At 38.6% G+C, this 15593-nt stretch overlaps 1 protein-coding gene and 2 long non-coding RNA genes across 5 annotated transcripts in view; 2 read left to right on the top strand and 1 right to left on the bottom strand.

Moving 5' to 3' along the window:
- The window catches only part of LOC132127750 (uncharacterized), a 461390-nt gene that overhangs the window by 402848 nt on the left and 42949 nt on the right, over positions 1-15593 (top strand). The gene's annotated exons all lie outside the window — the stretch shown is intronic.
- LOC132127659 (uncharacterized) overlaps positions 1-15593 on the bottom strand; it is a 31843-nt gene that overhangs the window by 14536 nt on the left and 1714 nt on the right. For both annotated transcript variants that reach the window (XM_059539644.1, XM_059539651.1), the window contains exons 2-4: positions 635-946; positions 238-549; positions 84-152 (exon numbers count right to left, since the gene is read on the bottom strand). In XM_059539644.1, coding sequence (XP_059395627.1) covers positions 84-152; positions 238-549; positions 635-946 — 693 coding nt within the window. The remainder of the gene's footprint in view (positions 1-83; positions 153-237; positions 550-634; positions 947-15593) is intronic.
- On the top strand, positions 8549-15184 carry LOC132115399 (uncharacterized). The gene is made up of 3 exons (XR_009425484.1): positions 8549-8623; positions 14240-14629; positions 15085-15184. It is a non-coding gene; the product is annotated as an uncharacterized LOC132115399 (long non-coding RNA).

The following is a 15593-nucleotide window of genomic DNA, read 5'->3' as shown; positions in this document are numbered from 1 at the left end:
GTTGTTATCTGAACACATGTCAGTGTATCTGAGTGAGGTCTTCAGGTCACAGTAAACATTGATCTTAACAGCTGATTCTGGACCTGCTTGTGTAGGAGCTGCAGCTGATTTAGAGCTGGTGACTGGAGACGGTGGCTTTGTTTCGCTTGGAGCTGGAAAAGATGAATGTTCAGATACGTCATGGACTACCATCATATTTAAATGACTGATGATTAATTGTTCATATAAATCATTTACTTGGATACTTGACAGTATATATGACTGAGGTATTCAGTTGATCTCTGTGTTTAAGCTGACATCTCCACTCTCTGTTGTGATCTTCATTCAGGAGTGTTGTAGTCAGAGAGATGAGACACTGTTCTGAGGAGAATGAGATCTGAAATCTGGAGTCTGTGTGCAGATTCACACCGGCCTGATTCACCCAGATCAGATCAAGACCCTCAGAACGGACTAAAGTATCACAAGAGACTCGATCATAATAATATAACTGACAGGAGAGAGTCAGAGAGCGGCCTGATCTGATCTCAGACTGTGAGGATGATGAATATACTGAAACAGAAAATCAGACAGAGATTACATGACAATATTACTGTTTAATTCAACATATAATCATAATATTCACAGAAACACTGACCATGAAGAACATGCAGATAAACACGTGCATCAGCTCCTTGTTGTGTTTTATTCACATATTGTCTGCAGGTGTAAAGTCCACGATCTTCTTTTGTGACTTTCTTGATGTTCAGAGAGCAATCAGAGTCCAGACTCAGTCTCTCGTGTCTCTCTGTGTCAGTCCACTTTATTCCTAAAGTAATCAGTTCAACTGTCTCTGACGGTCTGCCATAGATCCATGTAGTTGTTGTGCAGCCAGAAAGAGCATCATTACAGGACAGATGGACATCTTCACCAGAACTGAACACATGAATCACTTCTGCTCCACTGATACCTACAGATAATCATAATAATAATAATAATAATAATAATAACAACAACAATAATAATAATAATAATAATAATAATAATAATAATAATAATAATAATAATAATAATGTGGTTAATGACTTGATTATGAAATCACTGATTATTGAGACATGGGACAAAACATATCCAGCTACTGTAACTGTGGGTTTAAAAATGGAAATATGTTCAATTTAAATGTTTTTAGGGGTTAATAATAGCATATTTTTAACACAATTATAACCTTCAATTCAAATTTTACCATTATTATCTCAAATCTATGACTCTAATTGTCTTCTCACTACATCTTAAACAGTGTGTCAGAGAAGGGTTCAATCATTCATATGCTATCAAATATATATACAGTATATATATTTTTTTTTTCCATGATTGAAAAATAACTTGTTTTGTCAAAAGCAACTCTTAATAATATCTCATATTAAAGCGCAGTTGTTTTTCAAGCACGCGTGTGTGTTTCATGAGGTTTTAAAGTTGTGTCCTCTCTTTCTGTCAGCAGCGTCAGATCTTGATTAAAATGTGAAATCATCAGGGAATCTGAGGGGCAGCTGTTTCTCTGAAGGACCTCGTCACATTCCTCCTCTGCAGAGTACATCAGTGTCAGTTTATAGTTTTACAATATTTTAAATCATAATGTTAATATTTCCTGTGTCACAACCATGATATGTCAACACCATCCTCCAGTTTCATTGATAAACTACTAAAGGACAGTGTTATCTGAAATAAAGAGCTACACTATACCATTCAAAAGCTTGGAGTCGGTACACATTTTTTTTAACTTATGTATTAATTTTGTGGTGGGGGGAGGGGGGGGGGGCTTATATAGAAATTAATACTTTTGGGATGGTTTAAATTGATCAAAAGTGATGATAAAGGCACAAAATGATGTTACGAATTATTTCTATTTCAGAAACATGAAAAAATTATACTCTGCTGTTTTAAATAATAATAATCAGAAATGTTTCTTGAGACAGTAACAAGGAACAAGGATGGTTTTAAGTTTCAAATAACTTGTATATAAATGAAAGCTGACCGATGACGCACTACTTCCCCAGACACAGACTATAGTGAAGAACAAATAACATTAACCAGCGATCGACTGGCTGAAGTATTTCACTCTTAAAAGCCTAAATAAATGAAATAAATCAATCCTGTTTGGATTAATCTTGATTTTCGTCCCTCACACACATAGAGTGACCAGATGTCCCGAAAAAAACGGGACAGTCCCGAAATCTAAGCTGTTTTCCCAAATCCCGAGGTCTGGCCCTAAAAAATATACTAAAGCAAAATCTTGAGTAGTTATTGTCTGATAAACATGAAAAACTGTCTGCGGAGGTTGAGTCGTCCTGCAAACAACTCCTCGCCGGCTGCTCACTGGCAGTGAGTTTAGTCCATGTACGATACAAACATTTAGTTTTATTTGTCAAGGTTTTATTTCTTCAATATTGCACCCTGTTTTGTCCCTCTTATCAAGAATCAGAGAAATACAGTTTCAATTCTGAATATTTGAAACTCTCTGATCTACAACGCTCTGTTTTTATGATGACAAAAAGGTTTTCTCAGAGGTGATGTCTGACTACTTAACTTTATTATTAAGCAAACCAGTCAAGTGCATTAAACTGCATTTAAGCAAAATTTTATTAAATGTAACATTATTATTATTCTTGGTACAAATATTCTTAGAATTATTACATTTAACCGTTATCATGTAATATTTATTTGGTTTACTATGGGGCACACACTGATCTATAATAGAGAGTGTGGTCACATCATTTTTATTAGTATGCTCTCATGCACAAGCATTAAATAAAGTGATCATGAAAGTATTTTATTTTTATTTAAATCCTGTATCCATGTGATGCTTGGTGTGAGGAACAGACCCACATTCAAACCACATTCATTGACGATATGTATCTCCTTCCTCTGTAGATATAGTAACTATTTAAAAATGTGCTGTTAAGAAGTTTTACAACAAGTTTTACAGTAGTGATATCAAACGCTCATTAGCTCTTGTAAGGTCTTTCAGCGAGTAGAGTTATTCAATTTAGGTTAAACTCAAATCTGAATCCATTTTATTATTCAATCTCACTCCATTTTAGTATGACCTTGAATTTAGGTTGAAATGCACATTGGTTGTATGCGTTTTTAATTAGTATTCTTCTGACATTTGATTATTCTAGTTAACTCTTTACTTTTATATTAACTCATTCATTCGGGTGCTCATGTTGCTAACAAGAGACCGCCAGAGACCCCAGACAATAGCATTTAATTTTGTAACAAGATAATAGTTTTTTTTTTTTTTTTTTTTTTTTTTACAAATGTAATTTTACTCTGTTTGTTAATGTTTTTACTCAATGTTTTTGTGCATTTTTTAAATTTCTATAAATAAATAAATAAATATTTATTTAAATAGGCTTTAAAAAAAAACAGCATTTGATATAAAATTCACTTTATAAAAGACCCAGATTTCTAACTTTCATTCATGGGGATAACATGGATTAATTTTAAATGATTTAATGTAACATTTATACCCATTTTTTGGAAAATGCAGTTTAAAAAAAAAAAAAAATCACTTTAACCACTAGATGGCTATAGAGCTCCACTATATGCTATTTGCTATTTGACTACCTGAAAGATATCTTTTCACAAGTTGGATTCAGTTGGATTCATATCTAAATATTATAAAATCACAATTATAACAAAATTAAAATATTTTTTGTCAAAATTATGATTAGATGTACATTATGTACATTATGATTAGAATCAAACCTGAACAAAATGTTACAAAGAGAAATGTTGGAGTCTTAAGATTTTATCATTTATTTCAATCATCTATTTTTAATATAATTCTACAATTGTAATCAATATTTCAGTTACTAACTGTAACAGAACAAAAATGAACAGAAATGAACAGTTATATTACATATGAACACATGAACCGAACAGCAATACCAAGTGAGCAAATAAAGCAGTAAAAAGATCAAATTTAGTAAAAGAAATCAGTAAATGGGGAAAAATCTAACAACGAGGAACAATAATTGGTGGTTTCATCTCATACAGTCTCGTTTACAGTGCACTGCAGGTGTTTATGCGTCGATGCATTGCAGGCAGTAAGCATGGTAAACCGCATGACTTCTGCAGACGGGGTTGGAGCAGGTTTGTGTGTGTGTGTGTGTGTGTGTGTGCGTGTGTGTGTGTGCGCTAAATTGTTTTGTCCCATCCTGTCATCTCTCTCTCACTCTCTCTCCCTCTTTGGTGGTTCTGCATTTTGCATGATTTTTTTGAAATAATTATAAGAGAGCAGTTGTTTTATATCCTCACAAGTGTGTGTGTGTGTGTGTGTGTGTGTGAGTGTGTGTGCGTGTGTGTGTGTACACATTGTCGGTGTCAGTGTCACCACTTTATATTTGTGTTGGTTCTGCATTTTGGATGATTTTATTTGACAAATGATAAGAGAACAGTTTTTATAGTCTCAACAATGTATTCCTCTGGATGTGTGTGTGTGTGTGTGTGTGTGTGTGTGTACGCGTGTTGTGAACAATATAATTTAGCATTGTGGATGTTTTTTGCATTGGTGGAAGTGTGCCACTTTATTTGTGCCATTTCTGTCGATGTGTTCTGCGTTGTTTCTGATTTTGATGATGAATTTAGTCTTATTTTGATTGCAACGAGTCTCACAATTTTTGTCACGCTAACATAAAAACCGATATGATTCCAATTTTTTTTTTTTTTTTGTAGATCTAGAAAGTGTTGAGAGCCGTAGAAGGTTTCATACCATTTGGACAAAGGAAACAATTTTTTTAATTTGAGCAAAAGTCATTTGGGGGTCAAAAAGACCCCGAAAACCACCTCAGACCAAAACCAACATCCACCGAGATGGAGACAGGAACTAACAATTGGAATTTGATTAGGTCAGGTCCCAGACCAGGGTAGTTTACACCTCAAAGGGAACAGAGGGTAATTTACATGGAAGACCCTGGAAAGGGCACTCCCATCACAGTAATCAAAATATCTCTTAACTCTTAGGATCTGTATTATCTTTTAATCTACTTTTCTAAGGTTAAGACCATTGTACCAGTCATCCTGAGACAATTCAAATGACACCAAACATGACTGTAAATATCACTTGCATTAATGCACAATATTATACTATTGGCAATTCTGAGTGAAACTAAGTGGAGGGAGTGTGATGGTGAGGTGTGAACTACTAGGTGTGGTGCGTCTCCGATGCCACTGTTATTTATGATGGAGGGTATTCAAGTGTTTAAATGTTAATTATCAGGAAATTCCTTTGTTTTCTTAAGAAGTCGTCCCACAGTCCAGACGGTCCCGCTCCAGTCTTACACTTTCGTCAGTATTGTCATAGATTGTGACATGCCGTGTTTCCGGTGATGCGTGTTTTGAATGAGAAACACGCGCCTTGACGGAGTGGATCGGGATTGTATTTTCAGTGTTTAACAACTTAAATTATGCTCTGCTTCTCACACTTCTATTATATTCTGCCAGAGGGGACTGCAACTGCAATGCATCGTCATTTGGACTACTGTGGTACTGCTCTTTGTCACATCTGTAATAAATTCTTATGATTAAGTTACATATGTCTATCAGTTAAGTTTCTCTTAGACTGTATGCTTTATACGCTCACTCTTTATTGGTTTATTTGTTCTTTATAAAAATAAATAGAAGAATCAATGCCATATTTTTTATTGCACAGTTTCATGATTTGTGGTTCTAAGTCTGATTTTCTATTCAATTTAATGTACTTTATTGGCATAGTTTGTGTGTACATTCCCAGACAGCAAGCAGTTTCAGTTAACTCATTTTGTGGCATGCTTTGGTCCCAGACAGCAACATAGTGAAGCAAGCAGTTTCAGCCCAGATCTGACCCTCTTGGATTTCACGTGGCCAGATGTGGGCAGGATCTGGGCCAACAATATGTTGCTGTCTAGTTTTTTGATGCTTCAACAAATTCTACCTGACCCTCTGATGTCACATGGACTACTTTGATGATGTTTTCTTACCTTTCTGGACATGGACAGTAGACCTTACACACAGCTTCAATGGAGGGACTGAGCTCTCGGACTAAATCTAAAATATCTTAAACTGTGTTCTGAAGATGAGTTATTAATGACATAATTTTCATTTTTGGGGGTTCGATGCCTTGCTCAAGGGCACCTAAGTCGTGGTATTGAGGGTTCACTTTATAATACTTTTAACATAAAAAGGGATTTTCAAGAGACTTCTGAGTGTGACAGCAGTATATGCACAATTCTAAACGTGCATTAAATAATAAAACTGTATTTACTCCACATGACTCTGAGATAACAGCTTAATGACTTAAGGAATTTCATCAAAATAAAATTGTGCATATTCAAACTCCAGACACTATGTCAGAGTAATTAACACATCACACACGTTATTGACATCACACACATATTATATCTTATAGATCATATACAGATGTCTTTACCTGTAAGAAGTGCACAGAGAACGATCCGTCCCAGCAGACACATGTGATGCTTATCAGCCATTTTCTGTTTCTGTCAGTCTTTCTCTTCACTCTATAATTAAAGCTCTTCTTTTTAACACCATCATCTCATCCTGTGGGTGTTAACATCCTCTGATCTCACCAACTAACCATTGAGCTGCATTTCACCCACACTACACTGATGAAGAAAATAAGTTTCTATTAAATATACTGTATAGCAATTAGGTGTTTTTGATTCTATCTTATAAAGTGACCTCCGAAACTAAACACTCCTATTTCCAAAGTGCTCTGAAATAAACTGATAACTGTAGACATTAAAAGCAAACACATTGTAAACACAACTACATCAATAACTCAACTATCCACCAGCTCTCGAAACACACAAGATGACTTCTAAATAAATACAAAAAAATAAACATTTAGTTTTAACAATTTTCTAATCAGCAATAGTGTTATGTCTATTCAGGAGCTTCAAATGTTTTCCTAGGTGTTTTTTTTTTGTTTTTTTTTGTAGTTAAATTACTACACATACTAAACACGTAACTACAGAGTGTGAGAACTCATTAGTTTTCCCACACTTGTTAAACCCACAGAGACCGGTGCGGTCATCTCTGAAGCCAGTTTAGACTGATGGCTGTGAATTCACACATTCTGATGCCATTTCCTCTTTTTTTCTTTAAGTGATTTTCCTTTATATATACTGTGTCTTTTTGCAAAAGTTGCTACAAACCATTTACGACTGACTGCCAGGCTATGCTTACATGACAACAATGAAGTCAAATATGGAAACGTTCTTTCATTGCGTTTTTAAAAGTTTTCACATATACATGACAACATTTTCAAAATGATTTGTGTTTGCAGATATCTGCTTAAAAGGCCAAAAATGCTATAATACATAAACCAGGCCAGTAGTTGACACTGTCACCTACCGAAATAAAGTTGGTTCGACGTTTGTCACTTTTTGTTCAAATCTTCAATAGTTCTTTAACGATTTAACACAAAGACAAGAAACATACTGTGTTGTAATTGTTTTCAAATGTAGAAGAGAACACACATGTTTTCTTGGTTTTAATCTGCCTTAAGGAATTATAACTGATAGACCTTATAATGTAAAAGTGTAGGACAGGGACTGTCTGTAAAGTGCAAAACCAAGAGAAAAAAAAGCACAATTATTCCATCTAAATGCTTCACTTTTGAAATGTATAAATAATAAATCTCAAATCAAATGGGTGTGTCTTATTATTTGTTCATAAAAGAACATTTAGCTGTTGGTTTTATTCACAGAACTGTAGCACAACAAAAGTTATTAAAATGTACCGATTGAGAAAAGCTTGCAAAGCATAACAAAGATTGTGCAGTTTACCGCCCCCTAGAGGAAGATACTGCACTTGTCTTGACCAAGTTTGACATTCAAATGAATACATTCATATCAAATAAATAAAGTCTTCTATTTCAACAGATTGGTGAAGGTTTTACTCTCGTTTGTTATTCAGGATACATGCTATTGAACTAAATTCAATCTGTTAATTAATTCATGTAAAATGCATACAGTGTTCTTTCGTAAATTCAAAGGGTGTGTGTTGTTACTTGTTCCTAGAAGAACTTTTTGATGGTGGTTTTAGCCACATAATTATAATAGAACACATACTATTGGAAATGAAACCAATACATCATTTAGTTTTAAATAAATACAATCTTCTATCTCAGCTACAAAGGCTGTGTCTTGTAACAGATTTAATATATAGGCTGCCATGCCAAGAAAAACCCTGCCTTTCCCCAAAGAAAAATGAGAAAAAGCAGGAAGAGATCCCTCACTAATCCACTGGCCACAGGCAGGCGTGAGAAACGTTGGGAAACACACTGCCCTGCATCAGGTTTGTTCTTTACTAAAACACGATTACTGTATCTAAGAATAAAGATAATTCATTAAATAGTGTTTTGGTGATTACACCTATTATAAAATGAAAGTCAAATACTACTTTGACAAAATGGTGTTGCAATGTTTGTGAAAAATGTTCTCACTAAAGTATAAGATATTTTAAGAGCATGTGACTGATAATCCTTACTTGTGTTGTGTTTTAATACCTTTTGAAGGTAGAAGAAGGGATCCAGTGCATGAGGAAGGCCTTCAGATAAAAGATCAAGAGTTGGCAAGTCTTGGTGAGGATACTGAGTGTTACAGTAGTAACACTACACTACAGGTTTTCCAATTCCCACCATTTATTTAATTATATTCAAGCATTATGTTTCCATTACAGACTCACAGTATATCTGATTAAATTAAATTAATGCATTTAAAAAGTGAAAGTGAAAGTGACATTCAGCCAAGTATGGTGACCCATACTCAGAATTCGTGCTCTGCATTTAACCCATCCGAAGTGCACACACACAGAGCAGTGAACACACACACACACACTGTGAGCACACACCCAGAGCAGTGGGCAGCCATTTATGCTGCGGCACCCGGGGAGCAGTTGGGGGTTCAGTGCCTTGCTCAAGGGCACCTAAGTCGTGGTACTGAGGGTGGAGAGAGCACTGTACATGCACTCCCCACACCTACAATTCCTGCCGGCCTGAGACTCGAACTCACAACCCTTCGAACTCACAACCCTCGAGCTACCAGTATCTCATGATACAATTTTCTAGGGTAGGCATATCTTACCTAACACATTGGTGACTGGGACAATGCATCTGCCACCACATTGTCCCGCCCCTTGATATGCCGAATGTCTAAGGTGTAAGACTGGAGATGAAGAGCCCAGCGCATCAACCGTTGGTTAGGAGTCTGTAAAGTGCTAAGAAAAGTTAGGGGATTATGGTCAGAGAAAACTACCACTGGACCAGAGCCCAGATATACACTAAAATGTTGCAACGCCCAAATAAGTGCAAGCGTTTCTTTTTCTATGACAGAGTAGTTTAACTGATGACGATTAAATTTCTTCAAAAAGAAACATACAGGTTTGTGAATCCCCCCATCATCCTTCTGCAGTAACACTGCACCAGCCCCCACCATGCTGGCATCCACCTCCAGATGAAATTCACGATCCCATCGAGGAGCCACTAGAACCGGGGCATTTGAGATTAGAGCTTTAACCCTCTCATAAGACTGCTGGCATACCAGAGACCACACATACTTGGCTTTTCCTCTCAGAAGATCAGTTAAAGGTGCGACCACTGTAGAGAAATTCCTACAGAAACACCTATAGTAGCCCACCATACCGAGAAATCTCATAAGCTCCTTCTTTGTCATTGGTGATGGAAAGTCATCAATTGCACACACTTTAGCACGCACCGGTCTCACCGAACCCTGACCTACAACACGACCCAAATAGACCACCGTGGCCTTAGCAAATTCACATTTTGCCAAATTTACTGTTAACTTAGCGTGAGCTAGAGGCATAAACAAAGCTTTAAGATGCTCCAGATGCTGTTCCCAGCAATCTGCATATACCACCACGTCATCCAAATACACTGCACATCCTTCCAGGTTACGCACCACCAAGTTCATTAGGCGCTGGAAAGTAGCTGGCGCATTTCTCAAACCAAAAGGCATGACATTATAAGAGTACAGCCCACCTGGTGTAATAAAAGACGCAATCTCCCTTGCCCTTTATGTCAGTGGCACCTGCCAGTAACCTTTAAGTAAATCCAGCTTAGTCACGAACTTTGCCCCCCCCACTTCATCAACACAATCCTCCATATGAGGTAAAGGGATGGAGTCCAGCTTAGTGACTGCATTCACTTTACGAAAATCTGTACAAAACCAAGATATATTATCTGACTTTGGGACAAAGAGTTTGGTGACACCCAACTAGAGTCAGAGGGAACTGCTATCTTATTCTGGATCATGTACTTAATCTCAACCTCCAAGTTTTCACGCTTCTCTGGGTGAACACGGTAAAATCTTTGCTTAATTGGCTTTACCTCCCCCACATCTATATCATGCTTTAATAGCGTTGTACGTGATGGCGTATCTCCAAATAAGCAAGGAAAACTTCTTATCAGCCTAACCAACTGTGTCTGCTGACATGACTCTAGATGACCCAAAACACTTTCCAACTTATCCAAAGCTTCCTTATTTTTCAGCCGACCAGACATCATGACCTCATCAGGCTCTGCTAAATCCTCCACCTCCCCTACAACTGAAGAAGAGGAAGCCAAACAAACAGGATGAGTTTTGGACAACTTTAACTCCCCCCGATTCCCAAACGACTCACGCGAAACATAAGGCTTCAAAAGATTAACATGACAGAGCCGAGCCTTTGTCCTACGAGCTGGAGTAGAAACTAAATAGTTTTGATCAGAGAGCTTCTTTAATACAGAAAATGCTCCCGAAAATTTTGCTTGCCATGGAGAATTAATTATAGGCAAAAGAGCTAAAACCTGGTCACCTGGGAGAAACTCTCTGTGCTCAGTCTGACCATCATAACGTTTCTTCATCTTAGTTTGTGTCCTAGCCAAGTTTTTCCTAGCCACCTCCTGGGACATATAGAGCCTATACCTGAACCCATTCACAAAGTCCAGTAGGTTAGTTGGTGGCTGAACTTCCTTCCAGTTGTCCTGAAAAAGAGCCACGGGACCCCGCACTTTATGACTAAAAATCAAATCATTAGGGATAAAACCTGTACTTTCTTGGATTACCTCTCTAGCAGCCAGCAACATCCACGGTAAAGCCTCTTCCCAATCACCCTGCATCTGAACACACAAGGAACGCAACATGGACTTAAGCGTTTGGTGAAACCTTTCCAAAACCCCTTGGCTTTGAGCATGATAGGCCGATGAAAAGTTATGAACTATGTTCAACTGTTTCAGCACTTGAGCAAATAATTTTGAACAAAAATTCGACCCTTGATCTGACTGAATGATCCGAGGAACCCCAAAAATAGAAATAAATTGGGACAATGCATGGACCACCGACTTAGCCGTTATACTGCGCAATGGGTAGGCTGCAGGATATCTAGTGCTTTGACACATCACTGTCAATAAATACCTGGCACCTGATTTTGATGGAGGTAAGGGCCCAACACAGTCAATAAGAAGTGAGTGAGTGAAGTGAGTGAAGTGACATTCAGCCAAGTATGGTGACCATACTCAGAATTTGTGCTCTGCATTTAACCCATCCGAAATGCACACACACAGAGCAGTGAACACACACACACTGTGAGCACACACCCGGAGCAGTGGGCAGCCATTTATGCTGCGGCGCCCGGGGAGCAGTTGGGGGTTCAATGCCTTGCTCAAGGGCACCTAAGTCGTGGTATTGAGGGTGGAGAAAGAACTGTACATGCACTCCCCCCACCCACAATTCCTGCCGGCCCGAGACTCGAACTCACAACCTTTCGATTGGGAGTCCGACTCTCTAACCATTAGGCCACGACTTCCCCAAGAAGATGTTCAAATGGTTGACTTATAGCTGGTATTGGACAAAGTGGCACAGGCTTCAAAACCTGGTTAGGCTTACTAGTCAACTGACAGGTGTGACACGACTTAATATATGCAGACACATCCTTTTTCAAGCAAGGCCAAAAAAAAATACCGCAAAACCCGGTCATACATCTTCCGGACACCCATGTGTCCCGATTGATCATGAGAAAGCAGCAAAACAATATGCCGATATATTAAAGGAACAACCACTTGATAAATTGGATCACCAACAAAACCCTCAAACTGCGACGTCCATTTTCTCATCAAGATATTATCATGCAAAAAATAACAACGAGAAAGATTTCCGACCTGGACAGTAGAACAAACCCCATCCATACAAGGCTTCAAAGTGTTGTCAGCTCTCTGCTCCTGCATCAGCTCATCATGGGAAACAGACCAGGGGACAATGGGTAACAGTAGAGGAGGACTAGAGGCCACACCCTCAGAGTAATCATTATCCAACCGCTTTGAACGAGTTACTGCACAGGCATTGAACACATCAGGGAATTGTACCTCAGTCTCATCAGGCTTACTACACACCTGAGGAGTCAACGTCACTTTGGCAGGTGGAGATACATCAGCCCAAACTTTATCACCGGCTATGTCATTACCCAGGATCATAGCAACGCCATCCACAGGCAATGCTGGTCGCACACCAACAGACACCTCCCCCTGGAAGAGATCACAATGCAGCATCATTTTGTGTTGTGGTACTTTCAAAACATTTAAACCCATTCCCACTACAGGAAAGTCAGAGCCCCTAAAGGGGTCATTTGAAAATGGCAATGTTGCAGCTATAATAAACGATTCAAACGCATCAGTGTCACTTGCTCTTTGCTTCCCATTAATGAAACAAATCCCTCCGTAATGAAAGGCAAATACGATTTCAACTCCAGATCACCTTCTCCAGTGATTCCAGTTAACTCATTGTCAGTGATAGATGCAGAACACATCCCAGGATTAGTCCTAGGAAACTCTTGCTTCGGACGCGACTTAAGAGCATAACAATAATTTTTCCAATGTCCTCGCTTATGACAGTAATTGCAAATTTTTCCTGAGTCTTCTGAAACACAACTTCTCTTATCTTCGAACGGCCTATTTACCCTTGTTTCATAAGGGCCAACACCACCTCTTGAAGTATGAATCAAGAAATAATCGTCAGCCAGTGCAGCAGCTTCCCCAACAGACTTAACTCCACGCTCACCAATATAAGTGGCAATGCACTCCGGTACAGAGTTTTTAAACTGCTCCAAAATAATTAACTCACGCAGGCTTTCAAAAGAGTCAACCCCGGCCTCGGAGCACCAATAGTCAAAATGCATAGCCAAATCACGCATAAACTCTAGATGTGACTTGTCTCCACGTCTCAAACCTCAAAAACACAGTCTGTATGCTTCTGGGACAAGTTCATAAGCTTTTAGAACAGTAATTTTGACCACAGAGTACGTACCACAATCAGTGCTGCATAAAGCTGAAAAAGCCTGTTATGCTTTTCCTGTTAATACACACTGTAACAATAACATATGCGTGGAGTCAGACCAACCTCGAGCCTCTGCTAAACGGTCCAATAAGGAAAAGAATGTCTCTGGGTCCTCCTCATTAAACCTGGGAACTAACCTCAAATCACTCAAGTCATCTTGCTTTATGCGGCTTACCTGCGACCCCATGGGTCGGTCCGCCCAGAGTGCCTCGCCCTCCAACTTACCATCTCTAATCAGGGCCAATTTTTGTCTCTCCAAATCTAACTTCTCTCGTTCCAAATCCTGTCTCATACGTTCCATCGCCTGCTCCTTCTCCTGCTCAGCTTTAACACGTAACAAAAGCAATTCTTTCTGCTGTTCAAATGATAAGCCAACTGGACTTACACTTTCCGACAGAGATGCTTCAACCAAATTATCAACTTTAACTGGCATTAAAACACCAATTTCCAACAATTTCACTTTCAAATTACTTTTAACACAATCTTTTTATCAGTAGTGTAAGGCAAATGCATGGATGTATGATGTGTATGAGTGCAAGTGTTGAGTGTAACAAAAGACAAAACTTAAATAAACTCAAATGTGCATCAGTGAAGAATGCTGGCGTCCCGAGCGAGGCATGGACCTGAACAGGTCAACCGAGCAGCGTTCAAGCTTCGAGCCACCGGATCAGAGCAGGAAGAGAGCCCCGAATCCAGCAGTGAATCTCCTATTTAAACACCATTCTCAGGTGACAGCAATCAAGTCTGAAATAGAGGAGCAAGTGAACAAGCAAAAACAGGCCAAGGGCCGTAACAGATATATACTTGTGTGTGATCATAATCATGAGTACAGACCTTTTAAGGACAAGTGAATGTATATTTTTGTTTTTTAGAAACAAGACTCCAAGAGTTAAGGGACATTATAACTGCAGACCAGGTTCCGGAGGGAACAGACAGAATGGTTTCTGCTTGGGAACAAAGCCAGTTTCTCACAGGTGTGAGAATGAAAACTGCTAGGCCTATGCTTTTTGATGCAAAGCTCTCAGCCGAGAGAGTATTCGTCCAAAATTGTCACAGATGCTGTGCTGTAGAAGCTGTGATTAGGTGCCTGGACTGTGTACCACTGGACATGGAGTACCTCTGTGCTATCTGTGACATGGAGGCCCACAAGAGAAATGTCTTCCATGACAGAGAGGCTGTGTTCCATGGATTTCTTGAGCCCATTCCCCCTACAACTGCTGTGGTGGTGAATGGAAGTGGCCAGCCTCAGTTTTGTGAACAAAGTATGTTAAAATTATTATTATATCAAATTGTCTCATATTTATAGTGTAATTCCCCAAATGTTTTTGTAGATTGGCACATGTTTGTATTTAACAGTGTTTCTAAATGGCTTAGAGATTTTATTTTTTATGCTAATCTCATTCTTAGATTATTCTCAAAACTCTAAAGTGCAAGTGTGAAATTTAATAGCTGAATAACAACAGTATGATTGGTTTTGACAGTTCTGACCAGCATGTCTTTGACCAGCTAAGTCAATCGCATCTTAATAAATGTATTTAAGCATTTACTTGTTTCTAAATAGTGACAATTACAGTTGGAATAGTGGTGTGGTCTGTTTTGATTAATGGTTGTGTTTTAAAGCACTATTTTGAAATGAGGTTAGCGTTTTGAGAAATGCATCTAAGGGACTGAGGAGAAGCTGTAAATACACCCTTCATAACTTCTTTCTGTTTTGCAGTATGTCAACTGCCTGTTCCTGCAACAAGGTATATTTGTGAATGCACTCATGACTTCACAATCACTCCAGGGAAGCATATTTCTGTGGTCACCATCAATGGTATGTTGTTCTGAAAGCCCTCTTCACCTCGCTTGAACATATGAAGGTGACACCACCAACCATGTCCAGGCAGGCCTTCCTGAAAATGTTGGAGCACAGATCTGTTCAAGCTGAAAGGGTAAATCTGCCTGAATATCACTGAAACATATAACAAACAAAATTATATTACTATATACCTAATATTTAATTGTGGGCATTGCTTCAAAACATCCTAACCGATCATTTCTTAATAACAGACAGGTAGTATCTGTGCTGAAACATTCCAGCGAAGCTTTTTTGAGTTTACCTTCTGTCAATACAAAGAAGAGGATATGTGCCAGGTCCATCATGGAGATGGAAGGATATAAAACTGGAGCGACGACAGTGAAGGACGAGAGAGGACCAGGCCTGGGCTTTTAGTTGTGTTTTGG

This window comes from Carassius carassius, chromosome 3, assembly GCF_963082965.1.
Source record: "Carassius carassius chromosome 3, fCarCar2.1, whole genome shotgun sequence".
Classification (NCBI taxonomy): domain Eukaryota; kingdom Metazoa; phylum Chordata; class Actinopteri; order Cypriniformes; family Cyprinidae; genus Carassius; species Carassius carassius.
The sequence above is the reverse complement of the archived record's forward strand: the minus strand, read 5'-3'. Positions and strand labels throughout refer to the sequence as shown.